We start from the raw sequence: 19,337 nt of genomic DNA, 5'->3' as shown, positions 1-19,337 counted from the left end.
ACACAGTTGACATTTTAGTGATATCCAGTCATTTTTTAATTAATAAGTAATTGTTTCCATGATAAATAATTATTGAATTTGTAAAGACATGATCACAATGAGCATAAAAAAACACATATTTTTTTTAGTTTTAATAAAAATGTATGCAAGATATATCATATGGACTTCAAAAGTCCCTCAATTGTATATTGACCCTACGGATACCCTCAGTGTTCGGGCTCCTGTCTTGACGCAGTGTTTGGTCCATGGTGGGTAAACAGCGCCCTCCAGAGGCTATCCGCGCAACAAGCGAACATTCAAATGCGTTCGGAATGACCCTATTGAGTTTCCGTAGTTGTCCTCTCTGCTATTTCTTCCGGAAGAAACAGAGCAACTTGAGGGGCGGAATTAAACAACCCGATTCCTGCGCACTGTACCGGCTCAGAAAAGGGCACAGCTCCCAGTTTTAGTGGTTTCTTCTGGCCACTGAGCTCCTCCGCCTTTCCATGCTGCTGTGCCGGGTGTCGACAGTTAGCCAGGCGCTAGCGAGATGGGGCCGGAGGTCACAGCGGGGAGGAGGCCTCTTTCACCGGGCTCTCTCCTTCAGCTCCGGCCGCTGTCACGGTGTCGGTTCAGGGGAGGGCAGCACTCAGCCCGCAGCGGCAGCCTCCACCGGGACGCTGTACCGGGACACGGTGCTCCTTCCCCGGACTGAGTTCCCAATGAAGCTGAGCGGACAGAAGCTTCTGGACCGAGAAGTCCAGATACAGCAAGTAGGAAGCTTCTCTCAAAAAATGTCCAGTGGGTTTTATTGAGCTGATGGATAGCTAGTTTTAGCTCATGGTTTAGTTCAGGACATTAATGTGTACACATACCGCTATTTGTTAACTTCCCTCAGAGAACAGGACCATAACCGTGGACTGGGTTAGATTTTATTACAACCAAAGCTCCTATCTCACTCTCCTGGTGTCTGTGTGTTTCTGTTCATATTACATGTGAACACAGCAAATCGTGACTCAATCAGAGAGCCTATTCCATTAAAAGGTATGTTTTATAAAAAAAAATAAATACTCTTTTATCTGCTTTTGTAGGAATGTGGTTTTGCAGAGTTGTACTCATGGCAGAGAGAGAGGAAGGCCAAAAAAGAGTTCTGCCTTCATGATGGACCCCCATATGCCAACGGAGACCCTCACGTTGGACACGCACTCAATAAGGTGACCGGTAGAGTGTCCTCATGTCTCAGCTGCTTCCTTCTTTGATGGTGCATCGTCTACAGTAATAATTATTGATATATTTGACTATAGACGCTTTCACTTGGATTTACACGACTGTTTAAAAGTTTGGGGTCACCCAGACAATTCCATGCTTTCCATGAAAACTCACACTTTGATCCATGTGCTAACATAACTGCACAAGGGTTTTCTAATCATCAATGAGCCTTTCAACACCATTAGCTAACACAATGTAGCATTAGAACACAGGAGTGATGGTTGCTGGAAATGTTCCTCTGTACCCCTATGGAGATATTCCATTAAAAATCAGCCGTTTCCAGCTAGAAATTAACAATGTCTACACTGGATTTATCATTCATTTAATGTTATCTTCATTGAAAAAAAACTGCTAAGGACATTTCTAAGTGACCCCAAACATTTGAACGGTAGTTTAAATGCTGTTTCTCTGTGATGATGCTTCTGTTAACAGTTATTCACTTTTGGAGGTTCAAACAAAGTAGATACTTTTTCATATTGTCTTCTTCAATCCAGATCCTGAAAGACATCCGTAACCGTTTTGAGATGCTCAGAGGACGGCAGGTCCACTACATCCCAGGCTGGGACTGCCACGGGCTGCCCATCGAGCTGAAGGCTCTGGGAGACCTGGGCAGCAGCGGTCTCAGTCCGCTACAGATTAGACAGAAAGGTGAGAGCGGACACTTAGCTGCCTGGTGATTGCTGTTAGATTTGCAGCCGCTGATGTTTCGTTGTGATCTCTTCCAGCGCGGGAGTTTGCAGAAGGGGCTATAGCTCGTCAGAAAGCTGCTTTCCAGCGCTGGGGGGTGATGGCTGACTGGGACCAGTGCTACTACACGTTTGATGGGGCCTATGAGGCTGCTCAGCTGAAAGTCTTCCAGGAGATGCACAGCAAGGTGGGCACTGATGTGTTCTTCAAATTTAAGCTTTAGAACAATTATTCTAAATAGGGATATTAGCATTTGTTGTTGAAACCAACAAGGGATGCTGTAAAAAGAACAACGTGGACTTCTACCTGACTTTTGAGGTAAAATTAGATATTATTGGGTTTAACTCCTCAGTCTGATGTGGTCATCACTCTGTGTTGATTTTCAGGGTTTCATATACCAGGACTACAAGCCAGTCTTCTGGTCTCCTTCTTCAAGGTACCATTTTAAACACACTCTTTGCAGAGATAGCCTCATGTTTTTAATCTACTCTTGTAAAGCTCAGTGTTGCCTCTGTGTCGTTACAGGACGGCCTTGGCAGAGGCGGAGCTGGAGTACAACCCTGAACATGTGAGCAGGGCCATCTATGCCACGTTCCCTCTGGTCACTCTGCCCCCTAAGATCGCCACAGGAAAAGGTAGTACAAATACTGACATACAGGTACTTCACAACTTTTTGAAATACTGTGTTTCTGAGCTGTTGGGAAGTCTCATGAATACGTGGGTGGATGTGTGCTTCACCAGGTCTGGAGAGTGTCTCTGTGTTGGTGTGGACCACCCAGCCTTGGACCATTCCCACCAACCAGGCAGTCTGCTACATGCCCAATGCCCAGTAAGAACCTGCCCCACAAGACGGATGTAATAAGGCCAGTTAGTTGGTGAACTTTTCTGCTGTCAGATACAGCTCAGTGAACTGTAATTTATCAGCATTATCTACACATTCACCTGCTACAGCTGTCATAGGCTCCCTGTATCAGTGAGCTGTACCTATCAGACTCATCTTCCCTTTTGTGGAAGTGCACCTAACATTTATTTTCATTATGATAAATATTTTCTTGACAATTTCGCCTGTAGTTTAATGTATAGCTAAACAAACAATGAAAAAAATGCCCTCTGCAGTTAATCTTCAAATGTTTAGAGTGTTCAAAAGTTTGGGTTCACCCAGACAATTCCATGTTTTCCATGAAAACTCCCACTTTTATCCATGTGCTAACATAACTGCACAGGGTTTTCTAATCATCAATGAACCTTTCAACACCATTAGCTAACACAATGTAGCATTAGAACACAGGAGTGATGGTTGCTGGAAATGTTCCTCTGTACCTCTATGGAGATATTCCATTAAAAATCAGCTGTTTCCAGCTACAATAGTCATTTACCACATTAACAATGTATACACTGGATTTATCATTCATTTCATAGTATCTTCATTGAAAAAAAGCTTTTCTTTCAAAAATAAGAACATTTGTAAGTGAGCCCAGACCTTTGAACAGTAGTGTGTGTGCTATGAATAATGTTGTACAATGTATTGAATGTGTTGTTTTTAGAAGTAAATCATTTGTGTGTGGTTTGCAGATACTCTGTGGTGAAAAGAGCAGACAACTCTGAGCTGCTGTTGGTAGCAACTGAGCGAACAGCAAGCATGGAGGCGCTGCTGGGCACAGAGCTGCAGAGCATGGACACCTTCACTGGTAACACACACACACACACACACACACACACACACACACACACACACACACACACACACACACACACACACACACACACCTGTCTCTCGCTTGTATCAGCCCTGCTCACGTTCCTCATCTTTCTCCTCCAAGGCTCCCAGCTTGAAGGTGGGATCTGCAAACATCCCACAGTTCCTGACAAGCAAGTGCCTCTATTACCGGCCAATCATGTGACCATGGCAAAAGGGACAGGATTGGTCCACACGGCGCCGGCCCACGGCATGGAGGATTACAGCGTGGCTTCACAGTTTAAGCTGTCTGTGGTACGTTCTGTCTTTAAAAACTCATCCTGTCAGCAGCCAAGAAGAACAATCTGTGTGCAGCACTCATATCTGTGTGGTTCTTTTATGTTAACAATGCACTCCAAGCAAATAGGTCAACATACATACAGTCATGTAAGAAATTGTTTTGATAATCAATTATTTATGTGTTATTTATAGAAAGAGAAATTAAGAAAATTCTCTTCCAGCGTCTCAAAGCTGAGGTGTTTGCAATCCAGAAATCCCAGGATGAAACCCTAAAATGACTCTGATAGAAGAGAGAGTGTTACAGGCCATACATTAAACACATCTAATATGAAGTTTGATTGGGATGTTTAATTTGTGTTAAGCAGTGAAGCGTGCAACTAATGATTATTTTCGTTGTCAGTTATTCTGTAGATTTTTTTTCTTGATCAATCAGTTTGATCTCTAAAATGTCAGGAAATGGTGAAAAGTGTTGATCAGTGTTTCTCAATATTAGATGTCAGCTCAAAGACATTCAGGTCACTGTCATAGAGGAGGAAAGAAACCAAGAAGTAAATGCATTTAGAAAGCTGGAATGACATCATTCAAACTTGTTTTTGCCTGAAAAATTACTTGATCTGATTCATCACTTATCAAAATATTAGATAATTAATTTAATAGTGTACATTTAAGTGATTAATAAATGAATTCTTACAGCTCTATAATTGATAGTCAATATAAGGCAGATCATCTTTGACAGATTGTCTTTTGGTCGAATGATGTGGTTTACATATGGTTGAATATTATGTCTTTCTTTATGTAACTTGACCAAAGGAGTGCATGGTGGATGAAGATGGAAAGTTCACTGAGCTGGCTGGACCTGAGCTGCAGAACCTGTCTGTGATGACAGAGGGAACTGATAAAGGTACAGGACGTAACATTAGCCTGTATGGATGTGAGAACAGGAAGTGGTTGTGCTGCTGTTTATATCTCTCTGTTTATGAAATGTGCTTGCCTACTTGTGTTAGTGATCTCCATGCTGAAGGAGAGCGGCGCTCTGCTGATGGAGGAGCGCTGCGTCCATAGTTACCCCTACGACTGGAGGACAAAGCAGCCTGTGGTCATTAGGCCCAGTAAACAGTGGTTCATCAACACAGCATCACTCAAAGACAAAGCAAAGGTAAACTTCACATGTGGTTCATGTTTCACACAGACAGGACATGTTTCACATTTTCAGTTTATGTGCAAGTAAAAATACCTGCTGTGTGTTTGTCATTCAGGAATCTCTGCAGAAGGTACGTATTTTGCCAGAGTCGGCGAGGAGCAGCCTGCTTGCCATGCTGGACAGACGGACCTACTGGTGCATCTCCAGACAGAGGAGCTGGGGCGTCCCAATCCCCGTCTTCTACCACAAGGAGACTGGAGACCCTCTCATCAACAAGTAAGCTGATACACACTCCACATTCAGACAAACTGGCTTATACACACACACTACCAGTCAGAAATTTGGACACAGCTTCTCGTTTAATGGTTTCCCTTTATTTTCATAACTATTTCCATTGTAGATTCTCTCTGAAAGCATCAAACTATGAATGAACACATATGGAATTATGTAGTAAACAAAAAACTGTGAAATAAGTCAAAACATGTTTTATGTTTTAGATTCATCTAATGATTCAATTTGAATTAAAAATTGCCAATAATGACTCAATCTGTCCAAAATAACTTGTAAAACAAGTTGAAATTTGTCCAAAACTACTTTAATTGTAGTAAATTACTTGAAATGTTTCTATAATGAATTGAAAGTTGTGTTCAGTGACTAGAAATGTGTCCTAAATGACTCAAAAATCATCTTAAACTTTATCCATTGTGAGTAAATATTTGTCCACAATGACTTGAAACCTGTTCAAAACTACTCAAAACTTCTCAAAACATCTTAAAAATGGTCCATAATGTGTTAAATCTTGTCCCAAACGACTCAAAAGAAGTCCCAGATAACCCTGAACAAGTCCCAAGAAACTCAAAGTTTGTTCAATATGATTCAATTTGAATTAAAAATTACCAATAATGACTCAAAATCTGTCCATTCCGTTAGATTCTTCAAAACAGCCACCCTTTGCTTTGATTCCTGCTATGAACACTCGTTATTCTCTGGATGAGCTTCATGAGGTAGAACCTGAAATGGTTCTCCAACAGTCTTGAAGGAGTTCCAGAGATGCTCAGCTCTTGTTGGTCCTTTTGTCTTCACTCTGCGTCCATCTCATCCCAAACCATCTGGATTGGGTTCAGGTCAGGTGACTGTGGAGGCCAGGTCATCTCCATCATCTCCTTCTTGGTCAGATAGTCCTTCCACAGCCTGGAGGTGTGTTTGGGGTCATTGTCCTGTTGGAGAATAAATGATGGTCCAACTAAACCAAACCAGATGGGATGTCATGTCGCTGCAGGATGCTGTGGTAGCCATGCTGGTTCAGAGTTCCTTCAGTTTGGAATAAATCCCCAACATTGTCACCAGCAAAGCACCTCCACACCATCACACCTCCTCCTCCATGCTTCATGGTGGGAACCATGCATGTAGAGACCATCCGTTCACCTTCTCTGGTCTCACAAAGACATGGCAGGTGGAACCAAAGATCTCAAATCTGGACTCATCTGACCAAAGCCCAGATCTCCACTGGTCTAATGTCCATTCCTGGTGTTTCTGGGTCCAAACTAATCTCTGCTGCCTGTTGCTTTTCCTTAGTAATGGTTTCTTATTTTGAAGAATCTAAAATATGAAACATGTTTTAACTTATTTCACACTTTTTTGTTTACTACATAATTCCATATGTGTTCATTCATAGTTTTGATGCCTTCACTGAGAATCTACAATGAAAATAGCCATGAAAATAAAGAAAAAACATTAAATGAGAAGGTGTGTCCAAATTTTGGACTGGTAGTGTATCTGGACACACAAATGTTCTCACATTAACTTTTGTTGAGAGTTCAGACAAACACAGAATCTGTTATACTCAAACACTCAAACGCAGTCACACATTCAGTGTGTAATCTGTCACCATGTCTCTGGCCTCTGCAGACACACAGTGTCCCACATAGCGAAGCTCTTCAAAGAAAAGGGCAGTGACTGCTGGTGGGAGCTTCCTATCGAGACTTTGCTGCCATCGGAGGCGCTGCAGAAGGTGAGTAAAGTGTGTCAGTGTGTATAAAGTGTGTTTGAAGCAGTCTCAGTGGAACATCAGGCAATGCTGGAAGAATATTAGTGATATCAACAGTTAAATTTTTCTCAAATCTGATAAATATCCAAATTTTAACACTTATAAAGATATTTTAAAGCTGTTAGACAGTAGTTAGGTAGAATAAAATATTTTTTTAAAAATTGGCATGCAGGCTTCAGAAGAATCATATCTGTTCTGTCCTTTAGAAACAACTAATGTTGAGTCATATAGGTACAATAAGAGTCAGAAGTTTGACCACAACAACTCCCTCAAAGGTTTTTCATTATTCTTATTAGTTTCCGTACCGTAGAACAAAACTGAAGAGAAGAAAAAGAGTGAAAACTAAGAAAAATCTGTAATAAATATGAGATACTTAAAAGTAGAGAACCGTTTCATTGATCAGCTTTACACACTGGTAGCATTCTCTCAACCAGCCTCATGAGGACGTCATATAAAGATATAAGGTCACCTTATGGTAGTTATCTCTCTTATACTCCTCCCAGCAGAGGGAAAGGAGGTCGGGCTCAATTTCTCATTGTTTTTTCCAACTGTAACTAACAAGGTTCTCCAAGACCTCCACACAATTATTTGTTGAGACTGCAATGTAGAATTTAGAAAACAAGCTAATAATAATAATAATAATAATAATAATAATAATAATAATACATTTTATTTGTATCAAGGTTTTCTGGATACTCAAAGACACTTTACAGGCATGTAATAAAAGCAAAAGCAGTCAAATAAAAGAGAGCAGGTAATAAAGCATAAAACAGTTACATTAAAGGCGATCTTAAAAAGGTGAGTTTTTATGAGGGATCTGAATATGTGGTTGTCTCAAAGTTCCATTGTAGTGGGAGAGAGAGTAGATGTGGGTGAGGAGACGAGCAGCAGAGTTCTGGATGAGTTTAATGAGGAGTTTGGAGGGTAGACCATAGAAGAGGTTACTGCAGTAGTCAAGTCTGGAGGTGATGAAGGCGTGGATCAGGGGACTCAAGAAACTCATCTTGAATATCTGTGTCCAAACCTTTGACTGGCATCGTATGCATGTATGCAAACTCATTAGAGCTGAGAGCAGCGAAGTCCCAGGGTCTCCTCAGTCCATGAAGTGGAACAATGAAATCATCACAAAATATTTGGTCCTATAAACTTGTAGTGACGATTCAGAGGGCTAGCTGCTGAATGACTGTAATAACCAGCATGGAAATGCACTTATTTCTCCGCCAAGAAATGCAGCGGAGTTATGTGTGCATTTCCAAGGTGGTTGTTTCTTGGAAGAAAGAGCTCTCAAAACAAGCTTACTAGCTGTAAATTCTGTCTAATAACTGTCTTAGATCAGTCCTGTTTTGTGAACAGTTTATAGTCAGAGGGGGTCAGATTAAAAGTGGGTGGAGCAACACAGCTGATAATGCTACAGTAGATATCACATGTTGTGCGTTTTGGCTCTGTTCACTCAAAGATCAGAGCTTTCAGTAGGTCTTGCTCATGGTTGACAGCAGACAAAAACAAAACAAAAAAATCTTCTTCCCTCATGTTAGGATGTCTACTGACTGGTGTGAATGTAATGAAATTACTTCCCAGCAAAATGGTTCCATTTGAAACGCTGCTGTGACCAGACTTCAGTAACAGTTGATTAAAACAGGTTCATGAAGGACTTACATGTAGAGTTCGTGAACCTGCTAGCAGTAAAAAATGAGTGAGTGTAGCTTTAAGGAGTCAGATTTCCCACCAGTGTCCTGTCAATGTTTTTGTTCTGTCAGAGTAAAGGTGGTCCAGTGAGTGACTATGTTCGTGGAGAAGACGTCCTGGACATCTGGTTTGACAGTGGAGCATCATGGGCTGCGGTGCTTGAAGGTAGATCTGAATCTTCAGTCTGTCCTGTTATACAGATTATACCAAGTACAAATAACTTTAGTTGGTTTTGGGATAACCTGAATGTTCGAAAGTACTTCAAAAAGTTCTCAACCAGACCAGAAAATATCATAGGAGATAGACTGCACTTGTGTTGTATTTTTACTTCAGTGCTCTTAGTCAACCAGTTTTCAAGCTTCGATATCCCCCTTCAGCCTCTGGATTCTTCAATCATCACTCTAAGACTGAGACCATGCAAGTGGGTTTAAAAAGCACACAGTCCAGGTTGGCGACAGTTCAGAGCCACATTTGACTGTTTCTGCCACCTGTGTGGAAGAACACATTGTACTGTCCTCTACTTTTTTTCTGTGATTTCTTTAAATGTTCGCCTTTTTAAGGACGGTGAAATAAGGCTTTAGAATGCACAGTTTTGCCCCAAAATGGGAACTGTACACCTTGTTTCTGGGAGAGACTGAGAATTTTTTGATGTACACGACTGTTCCAAAGTTTGGAGTATAAGGACATTTCTAAGTGACCCCAAACTTTTGAATGGTAGTGAACCTTCGTATGATAATGAGAAACGTGACCAACACTAATAACTGCCCTCGCTACTGCGAATTCCTTTACCCGTGGGTCATCCAAACTTGATTTCTCACCCAGTTTTCAGTATCTATGAGAAAGTGAATACTGTGATTGCTCATTGATGTTGTATATTCTTGTGATAATGCTGCTCCTGTACACTTCGTTCTCTCCACTGACGCAAACCAGGGTTGTTCTCAGAGCAGCAGCTCCAGCTCGCTTCAATGACTGCAAGCTTTCCAAATCCCTTTAATCAAGTCTCCTGTAAATAGTCTTATTGTAGAGAAAGCTACTTAAAGCTACCTCATGTAGACAATACTAATTAAGCTGCTTTGCAAAGTATGATTAGCAAAAGCAGCAGCAACAATCCTGGATGAGCAAGACCTGCAGTCTCAGCAAAGAAGGAACGAGGTGTTTTCAGCTCACTCTTTATAGACAGTCAACTCTTTTCTACTGTAGATAGACTGCCAGAGTTATCACCTTAACCTAATCCAGCAGTACGTCTAGTGGGGATCATTACATGTGTCCAGAGCAGATGTAGAGCGGTAACAGTTTCTGTTAACAACTCAGTTTGTCTTATAATGAGATGTAAAGTAGACGTGTTTTCTAGGAACAAGGGCTCATTTCTAAAGGCACCAGTCGGGATGCCAAGGTTGACTCATCCCTTTGGTTCAGGGTGATCTATCAGCAGCTACTGGAGTGTTAGACAGGACGTTTAGCAGACTGACCCCTGACATGATTTTAGTGACCCTCAGAATTTAAATTTCATATTTTAGAAACCCTAGTTTTTAAAGTAACTCTGGCTTATTCAGATCTTGTATTGTATACTTTGTGATGTGACGGTTTCCTTCTGACCATGTATGTTTATCAAGGCTGCAGATGTGTAATTTTATCAGAAAGATTTCAGCTGTCTTCATCTTCCAAAATTTGTTTTGAGTTCCATAGTTGTATTTAACTGACCATTCTTAAAGTCACTGAAATTGTAATCTGGAAGTGCTTTGACTTTTTTACAGCCGTTGCTGCTTCCCTGCAGTTAGCTTCATGTTTGGATTCTTAGTCAGCTGCTTAGTGGAGACCATGACTGTTGAGGGTCACCATAAGGTCTAATGAGTCCAAAAATTTTATTAGTTCCATCCTTATCAGTCAATTAGTCAAAGTAGAAGTAAATCAAATACATTTTGATTTGCTTTTGTTTTTTGAGTTTATGAAATTTAAAGTGAAGCTACTATAACATTTGGATAAAGGCTGACTGTTTCTTTCTCGTTGCGGCAGGGATGGAATTTACTTCTTGTCACTGCAAAATATTGTATGTAATGTGTTCATATATTCTTACGCAACTGCAGTCATTACTAATGTAGAGAAACCGTGCCAGCAGGAGGTCTTTACATTTGAGATTTTGGGTGAAAAAACACGTCAAATATTTTGGTTTATGAGCTGCAAAACTAAGGGACATTTCCATCAACAACCTGAACTACCACAGTGAATATAATAAGTAGGGATAGGTTTTTATAACTGATTTCTGACAAAAATAAATGTATTTAAAATGTATTATTTTGATGCAGCCTCTACAGGCAGCATCCCTCCCACAGCGCTGTCTAATCGACACTGAAGGGTAAATGGTGAGAAGTTTGACTGTTTTCTGTGTTTGGTTGTGTTGTCGTTTCCAGAGGAGATGGAGGGCGAGTCTGAGGAGTCTGAGTCTCGTCTCAGCTGGCTCCCTGCTCCGCTACGCAAACCTCTGGTCTCAGGTTGTCTGATCGTTCTCCTCCAGGGACCAACACAGCAGTCTGTCCTTTAATACGTCTTCAGTCCTCTCTGCCTTTGTTACTCAGGCTTTACTGCTGCTGTGTCTTGTGTCTGCTTGTACCTCCTGTTTGTGGCTTCAAATGCTCTTGGATGTGTTGTAATTAAATTTTGTAAACCATACATAACGCAGCTCCTCTTCATCAGAGGGCCTCATTACAGAAAAACGACAAACCAGCAGCATTTGAAGGAGCTTTGAGGAGAATTTAGAACACCAAACATGGAAGCAGGAGGTTCAGAGTAACTCCTCAGTACAGCAGGAATCTCTTCCTGCCTTTTATTGCTCTCCACTCTTTCTTTTTCATCTTTGCATGCAGGTTGTAGACAGAGCTTTAGACAGACCTTTGGAAAACACTGGGGCAGTTTGTTTCTTTTTCCAGGACTGGCCCAAACTTTGCTGCGTAGATTCAGGGTGGAAATGGACTCAAAGCTGTTTGTGATGCCGTTGGCTGGCTGTGCAGTTTCTAACCTTCCTGAGTTGCAACACATAAACGTTCTTTTGTATGGACACCGTCAGTGATCGTTCCACACGTGATGGAGTGATTGATTCTACACTAACAGTGGCTGGTCTCTCTTGTCTTTTCCCAGACATTTCTGTCTTAGACATACACTAACCTGTTGTGCTGTTCATTTCTCACAGCACTGAGTGTACAGACGTCTGATCTTAACTCTTTGTCCTCCAGAGTCCGACTCCAGGGCAGATGCATATGTGGAAGGAAAGGACCAGATTGGAGGCTGGTTTCAGTCCTCACTGCTCACCAGTGTAGCTGTCAGGAACAAGGCACCTTACAAGTAAGAGTCTCATTCACTTCCAGTGGTGTGTGATGATGTTAACTGTGAATGATGACTAGCTCTATTTGCTGCATGACTCAGATGCTCTTACTTTAATTTGCTGTGGACAAAGCGTCAAATGAACTTCATGTGTTGTTGTGTATTGTAGGTCTCTGGTGGTTCACGGCTTTGCAGTCAGCGAGAAGGGAGAAAAGATGTCGAAGTCTCTGGGGAATGTTGTGGATCCTGATGAAGTGATTAATGGAGGGAAGGTAAGATGATGGGAGAGATGGTGAAAGGAGAATGGGGAAACAAGGCTTCTGAGAAAGTTGAACCAGTTTTGGTTTTGTTCTTGAAATATGTTGTAACAAGAAAAGCACTCAGAGAGAGCAGTACTCCTCCAAGGCTGCTCATTCCTCCATATGGCATTGTCAGAAATGCAGCATTTTTTTGTGGAAATGCAGCATTTGTTTATTAGTTATTGATGATCAGAACTCAAGGCAACGTAGAATGTGTCAATTTAATATATATGTACCCACAAACAAAATGACCTTGCACTGAGCACAGGTGTGTGTTCTGCATGTGTATGTTATGTACAGATACCAAATCACATGACCTAAATATGTAGCGGGTGGCGGGAATCGATGGGACTCAGAAACACCCCCACAATTTAATCAGTTGTTCCTTGGATCATTTCTGATGGATAAGTCCTGATAAGTCCTCAGTGGTGGATTTGTAGTAGGATCACAATCATGTGATCATCAGCAGGCAGCTGATGTAGTGTTCACTTGTTGTCATGGTTACAGTGACGCCATGCCGCTATCTGGCAATGATACAGAAATCTTTAACAACTCTGTGGATCCAGAATATAAGCCTCATCACTTAGAAAAATCTAATGAGGTGGTCCTTGTGTCATTTCTGACCTTCCCTGGAAATTTCATTCAAATCCGTCAGTCCATTTTTGAGTAATGTAACGAACAGACATAATAACAGACGGACAGACAAACGTATGCCGATTGTCACATAACTCCGCCGCTTTCCTTGGCGGAGTAATAATTGCAGTCATTCAATAGATACAGCATTTTCCAGATTTTAGTTTGTTGGCCATTTATGGAGCATCCTACTGTGTAAAGTTTGAGCCTCATGTGAAAAGTTTGTATATTTGAAATTTGGGCAAATGGAAATACTTGCTTCTATAAAAAACATTTCTAATTTAAAAGGACAAATGACTCATGACTTTATGTTTGGGATAACGAATGTTGAATTTATCCTAAAATGGATCTTTGTTATAGATTTCAACTGTTCACTTGTGAAGTTAATTGTGTTCATCTTTGCATTCAAGACTCTGAAACACTGCCAACAGGATGAGAAAATGTTTTTTTTAAATGAGAAGCTAAAATGTAAATTTTTGAGAGTGCACACGCCGTGAGCTCTTGAAAGCTTCAAGTATTGCCACCTCAAACACTGACTGAATCAGAACTCACACACAAACATCCCTACCTTGATGTTTTTTCAGGACCCTGGTGTTCCAGCCTACGGGGCAGATGTGCTTCGTTGGTGGGTGGCCGAATCAAATGTCTTCTCTGAAGTCCAAATCGGACCCACTGCGCTGAACTCTGCCAGAGACAGCATCAGCAAGGTACCGGTGCTGAGAAGAAATAACAAATAACGCTCTTTTTTTTTTTTCCTGGTACGACCTTCTGATAGCTCTGTCTTTTATTTACCTTCCAGTTGAGGAACACTCTGAAGTTCCTCCTGGGCAACCTGCAGGGCTTCGACCCCCGTCTACAAGCTGTGGACCCCAAACAGATGCACTACATTGACCAGTACATGCTGCACCTGCTGCGCGAGTACAGCATCAAGGTGTGTTCATGGTGGAATTAGTGGTCCTTCGTCTATCGTGGGGGTTAGGTTCCAGAACTTCCAGCGATAGACGAAAATTCACAAAGTAGCGACCTTATATTTATTTCATTGTTTATATATTTTAAGGAGTTCCACCGTTTCTGCAATGGTCAGAATCTTCCTCTGGTGCTTGGGTTCGGTTCCAGAAGCCTTAGAAGGCGCAGAATGTTTGATCCACATCACAGGGCTTGAAATAAATTACATTTTTTACGAAAATTTCACATAAACACAACACCGCAGAGCAACACTATGAGCAGCGATCAGACGTCGATGTGAAATGGACAAGATGAGATGCTGAACGTTGCTATAGACAGGAGACAGAGGAGACTGATGCTATAGTCACTGAACCAATCAGAGCCCAGCGCTGGACGCTACGCATTTTAGTTTGATTTAATATTCTTTTAATATGTTTTCATTATTTTTGTTATTTTTTGTATTGTTTTCAATTTTTTGGGCAAAAAATGCTTATTTTACAGCAAAAGTAATTTAAACAATAAGTATTTAAAAATACCTACACTACCAGTCAAAAGTTTGGATACATCTTCTCATTCAATGCTTTTTATTTATTTGTATTATTTTCTACATTGTAGATTAATACTGAAAATTAACACTCCATATGTGTTCTTTTATAGTTTTGATGTCTTCAGTATTAATCTACAATGTATAAAATAATTGGATAAAAGCCATTGAATGACAAGGTGTGTCAAAACTTTTGACTGGTGGTATATATACCGCAAAATCTGTGATATAAAATCAGATATATACAATTTAAAAGTCCGCGATACAGTGAGCCAGTGAAAAGTGATCGCGGTATGTCAAGGGACGAGTGTATATCTAAATGCAAAACTTATCTTAGCTGCTGACTGAAAGCAGACTGCTCATGTTTGTGTGTTTGCAGGTTACAGACGCCTACAGTGAGTTTGATGCAGGCAGGGCTATCCGTGTCCTCCAAGCCTTCATCACCAGAGACCTCTCCAGCTTTTACTTCAGCATCATCAAAGACAGGTGAAGACATAACAACATTAAAAACCACAGATACTATATTAGCCTCTTACATCTTTTTGTGTGAACCTTCATCCTGCTGGTCCAGATCTCTAATATCACCATCCACTACTGCAGCTCCTTACTGGAGGCCTCCTTTCATGGAGGTCAAACCTCTGCAGATGATCCAGAATGCAGCAGAACGTCTGGTTGTCAACCAGAAACAGCTCATGTCACCCTGCTGTTCAGATCGCTGCACTGGCTTCCAGCTGCTGCCTGAATAAAATCCAAAACTCTGACTCTTGCATTCAGAACTAGAATGGAAACATCTCCTCCTACCTGAACTCTCTCATCCAGGTCTACACTCCTTCCTGCTCACTACGCTCGGCCAACAAAAGGCCCAATTAGTTCAACAGATAACACTGAAAGGATTGCTTATACTCACTTAATGGCATCGTCAGTTTCTGAAATCTGGTCCTTCAGTTGGATCCATTGCTCAGGACTCAGAGAGATACACCTTTTTCCCCGACTTCATCCCCTCATCTTGGTTCATCCAGTCCTCTCTGATGTCAATCAGGACTTTACCCTTAAAGTCTCTGACCACTGACAGATCTCATCTTTCCAATCTGGAACATGTTGTCATCACCAGTATTGCTGCTCTTGGATGAGCCTCCTGGCTTGGAACTCTCTCCACTGTTTGGTTTCTTGACCAGCTTCTCTGGGCTTCTTTCTCTTTGCCTTGGTCTCTATTTCACCGTCCGAGTCACTTCCAGATGTGGAAAATGACACTTCTCTTGATTTTGGCATTATGATATGATGCAGCACAGCGAGTCTCTGGACTGGAAGCGGAAAGCTGATAGCCTATGAGAATTACATGATCCAACCACGACCACAGGGCTGGTCCAGAGCTGGACTCTTCTCCTCTGTTGTGGAACCAGTTACCAAACTCTGTTCCATCTGCAGAGTCTCTCTAAGTCTTTAAGAAAAGACTAAAAACCAGCTCTTCACTGAACACCTTTACACCGGACAGACTGCAAAAAAAAAAACAAAACAAAAAAAAAAAAACTATTCCGTCTGCACTTCCTGTAGACACCACGGTCCTATTATCACACCTGAACTTGTTTCATGAATCTCATCCAGGCTGTTGTCTCCTGACTAGATCCTTGCTGGTGTTGAATCTACTTTCAGATGCAAGTCGCTTTGGATAAAAGCGTCTGATAAATTGTAAAATCCTCCATTGTTGCCTCCTTCCATCAGGCTGTACTGTGATCCAGAGGACTCACTGGGCCGGAGATCATGTCAGACTGTTTTGGAAGAAATCCTGGATGGTGTGACCAGATCCATGGCTCCCATCCTGCCACATCTAGCTGAGGAAGTCTATCTACATGCACCAGGACATGACAGTACGTGTCCGTTGGTTCGTTTTGTGACACTGTTCAAGTTGCTTGTCAACTGTATGTGCTTTCAGCCACACGGTCGATGTATAGATTTTATATTTGCAAACTAACAAGAGTATTTGTGTTTGGAAATTGTTCATACAGAAGAGGAGACGCTGTTCAAAAGTGGCTGGATCAAAAGCAGTTCTGTGTGGCGGCGGCCAGGATTAGAAGAGGCAGTGGAAGGGGCTTGTGCCATCAGGGACTCCTTTCTGTCTTCTATACCTGGAAAAAATGCTGCCCAGTACGACCTGACTATCGCCATTGAACCTGGTCTTCTGTTTGAACTCATGGAGGTAAGTTGAGTCTGAAACTTTTCTACACAGTATATTTGATATAAGGGAACACAGACGTGAATACAAAATGTAAGAAAAAGAAACATATAGGTGCTGAAGCAGTAGAATTCAGCTTTAGGAACTCCTTTTGGAAACTGATTTTGGCACATCTTGCATGATTAGTTCCTGAGTTGTGTAATTTTCTACCATGTCTAGTAAAACAGACACATAGATATAAATGTGTGAAAAGGGCTTCCAAGTTCAAGTGTTGTTTTTTTGAAAGGACCTGCATGTAATGGAATACAAGCTTCATGTGGGTTTTAACATATTTTGCATTGCTAATGTACCAGCATTTTGTCAAATTCGTTATTTATGTATTTGTTGAACTGGGGAATGCTTTATATACTTTGTGAAACACTGATAATACAGATAATAATATACATAGAGACACTACCGGTCAAAAGTTTTAGAATGCCCCAATTTTTCCAGTTTTTATTGAAATTCAAATAGTTCAAGTCCAATGAATGGCTTGAAATGGTCCATAGGTAAGTGGTGAACTGCCAGAGATTAAAAAAGGTAAGATTACCCAAAACTGAAAAATAGTGTACATTTCAGAATTATACAAAAAGGGAACAAGGAAGGGGTTAACAACCTAAAGCTGCTCTGCAGCAATGGAGGTTGATCAAGTGTAAATATACATTTAGTTCTCTTTAATTAAATTAAAAATCTAAATTTTTCTATACTACTAAATTGGTTTGCATAAGGTTTCATTACCTTTTGATATGATTATCTTAAATGTTTTACTATAAATGGAAATAACAGTCCCTCGTACACATCACAAATGATCACATGGGATCATATACATACAGTAACTCCTTTCCTGCTTGACTTCCAGTCTCTCCAGGAGGAGCCCACCTCCACCTCTTCCCAGCTGGCTGAACTGATGATGGCAGCACGGGTCACCCTAACCAGTGAGCTGCCCCGTGACCTGCACCCAGACGCCCTGCTGGGCCACGGCACCTTCCTCATCAACCTGGAGGGTGAGAAACATCAGCACTAAACTACTGGGATGTATTTATTACAATGTTGATCATCCTGGATACGATAAGTCGCTAGCAGTTGTGTGATATCATTAGGAGACTTCTCTTAAAGGGACTATACATAATATTTTGATTAAGATTGTTGGTTAAATTGATACTTAAACAGTTTTTATGAGTTACTTTTGATTTGTTGGACTTTACGTTTGTGTACACTACCGTTGAAAAGTTTGGGACAATTTCATGTTTTCCATGAAAACTCCCACTTTTATCCATGTGCTAACATAACTGCACAAGGGTTTTCTAATCATCAATGAGCCTTTCAGCACCATTAGCTAACACAATGTAGCATTAGAACACAGGAGTGATGGTTGCTGGAAATGTTCCTCTGTACCTCTATGGAGATATTCCATTAAAAATCAGCTGTTTCCAGCTAGAATAGTCATTTACCACATTAACAATGTCTACACTGGATTTATCATTCATTTAATGTGATCTTCATTGAAAAAAACCTGCTTTTCTTTCACAAATAAGGACATTTCTAAGTGACCCCAAATTTTTGAACGGGAGTGTACACAAGACACCTTCTAGTTGACAGCAGTGTGTGTGTGTGTGTGTGTGTGTGTGTGTGTGTGTGTGTGTGTGTGTGTGTGTGTGTGTGTGTGTGTGTGTGTGTGTGTGTGTGTGTGTGTGTGTGTGTGTGTGTGTGTGTGTGTGTGTGTGTGTGTGTGTGTGTGTGTGTGTGTGTGTGTGTGTGTGTGTGTGTGTGTGTGTGTGTGTGTGTGTGTGTGTGTGTGTGTGTGTGTGTGTGTGTGTGTGTGTGTGTGTGTGTGTGTGTGTGTGTGTTTTTGTTTGTTTGTTTGTTTGTTTGTTTGTTTTCTGTCAGGTGGTGTGATCCGTGAGGACAGCCCCTATGATATCGCGGTGGTGCCCACCTCTGGAGTCCGATGCCCTCGGTGTCGTCGCTACACCTCTGAGTCTGCAGACTGCTTGTGCCCACGCTGCCAGACTGTGGTTTCACAAGCTCACTGACAGGCCTGTCACCATGACGACCACCAAACACCATCAACATCAAACACTGGTTGCTTTGTTCCCTTGCTTTGGGTGAATTGGAAACGGTCACCATCAGCTGAGATGTAAAACTGACTCCAGACCAGCTGTAGCTCCTCTCAGTGAAGCAGACGCTGCATGCAGAATGAATCCACAGCAGAAGGGCTTAATGACGGATAACAGAGCATATGGTTTCTATATGCACAGAAAGATTCACTTTTCTCTAACAGCAGGGGTAAACTGTAAAACCAAAATGTCCAAATTAGTTATCAAATACATGAAGATTGTTTACTGTAAATATAGAGCTGGAAATTGAAGCTGTTGTGATTTTCAATCTAGAAGGGACGTCATTCAGGGGGCTTATGTTATTTTAATGTGTTAAAAGGAATTCACTACAGAGTGTCACTGTGTGACAACAGTGGAGGAGTTCTAAAGTTGTATCTTTGTATAATAACTTCTGTTCCTTCTGTAAATTTGCCATAAAATTGAGGGTATCTGTAAGAACTGACTTTGCATTATAAATAAATGGAGCTTTATCTCTTCAGGTGTGTTTGAGA

General features: G+C 41.3%; 1 protein-coding gene and 1 pseudogene across 2 annotated transcripts; one reads left to right on the top strand and one right to left on the bottom strand.

The window, feature by feature from the left end:
- Positions 1-347: 347 nt before the first annotated feature.
- Positions 348-19,324, top strand: iars2 (isoleucyl-tRNA synthetase 2, mitochondrial). 2 transcript variants are annotated; one of them, XM_023282906.3, is made up of 24 exons: positions 348-752; positions 1,071-1,193; positions 1,743-1,896; positions 1,974-2,122; positions 2,322-2,371; positions 2,461-2,570; positions 2,677-2,764; positions 3,508-3,623; positions 3,756-3,925; positions 4,721-4,811; positions 4,915-5,066; positions 5,167-5,327; positions 6,960-7,062; positions 8,856-8,949; positions 11,193-11,273; positions 12,012-12,120; positions 12,269-12,371; positions 13,616-13,738; positions 13,831-13,962; positions 14,900-15,006; positions 16,240-16,385; positions 16,524-16,714; positions 17,589-17,733; positions 18,617-19,324. In XM_023282906.3, the coding sequence occupies exons 1-24, from the start codon at positions 486-488 to the stop codon at positions 18,760-18,762; spliced, it is 3,111 nt and encodes a 1,036-aa protein (XP_023138674.2). In that variant the 5' UTR covers positions 348-485; the 3' UTR covers positions 18,763-19,324. The 2 variants fall into 2 exon arrangements, with proteins under 2 accessions (XP_023138674.2, XP_023138675.2); XM_023282907.3 differs by lacking the exon at positions 11,193-11,273.
- On the bottom strand, positions 14,815-15,789 carry LOC111576931 (activated RNA polymerase II transcriptional coactivator p15-like; annotated as a pseudogene).
- Positions 19,325-19,337: the final 13 nt, after the last annotated feature.

This window comes from Amphiprion ocellaris, chromosome 20 (genome assembly GCF_022539595.1).
Source record: "Amphiprion ocellaris isolate individual 3 ecotype Okinawa chromosome 20, ASM2253959v1, whole genome shotgun sequence".
Taxonomy (NCBI): domain Eukaryota; kingdom Metazoa; phylum Chordata; class Actinopteri; family Pomacentridae; genus Amphiprion; species Amphiprion ocellaris.
Note: the sequence above shows the minus strand (reverse complement) of the source record. Positions and strands in the feature narration are given on the sequence as shown.

Coding starts and splice junctions, on each gene's coding strand:
- iars2 (XM_023282906.3), top strand. CDS start 486: ATGCTGCTGTGCCGGGTGTCGACAGTTAGCCAGGCGCTAGCGAGATGG. Junction 1,194..1,742: donor TTGGACACGCACTCAATAAG/GTGACCGGTAGA, acceptor TCTTCAATCCAG/ATCCTGAAAGACATCCGTAA. Junction 7,063..8,855: donor CATCGGAGGCGCTGCAGAAG/GTGAGTAAAGTG, acceptor TTGTTCTGTCAG/AGTAAAGGTGGTCCAGTGAG.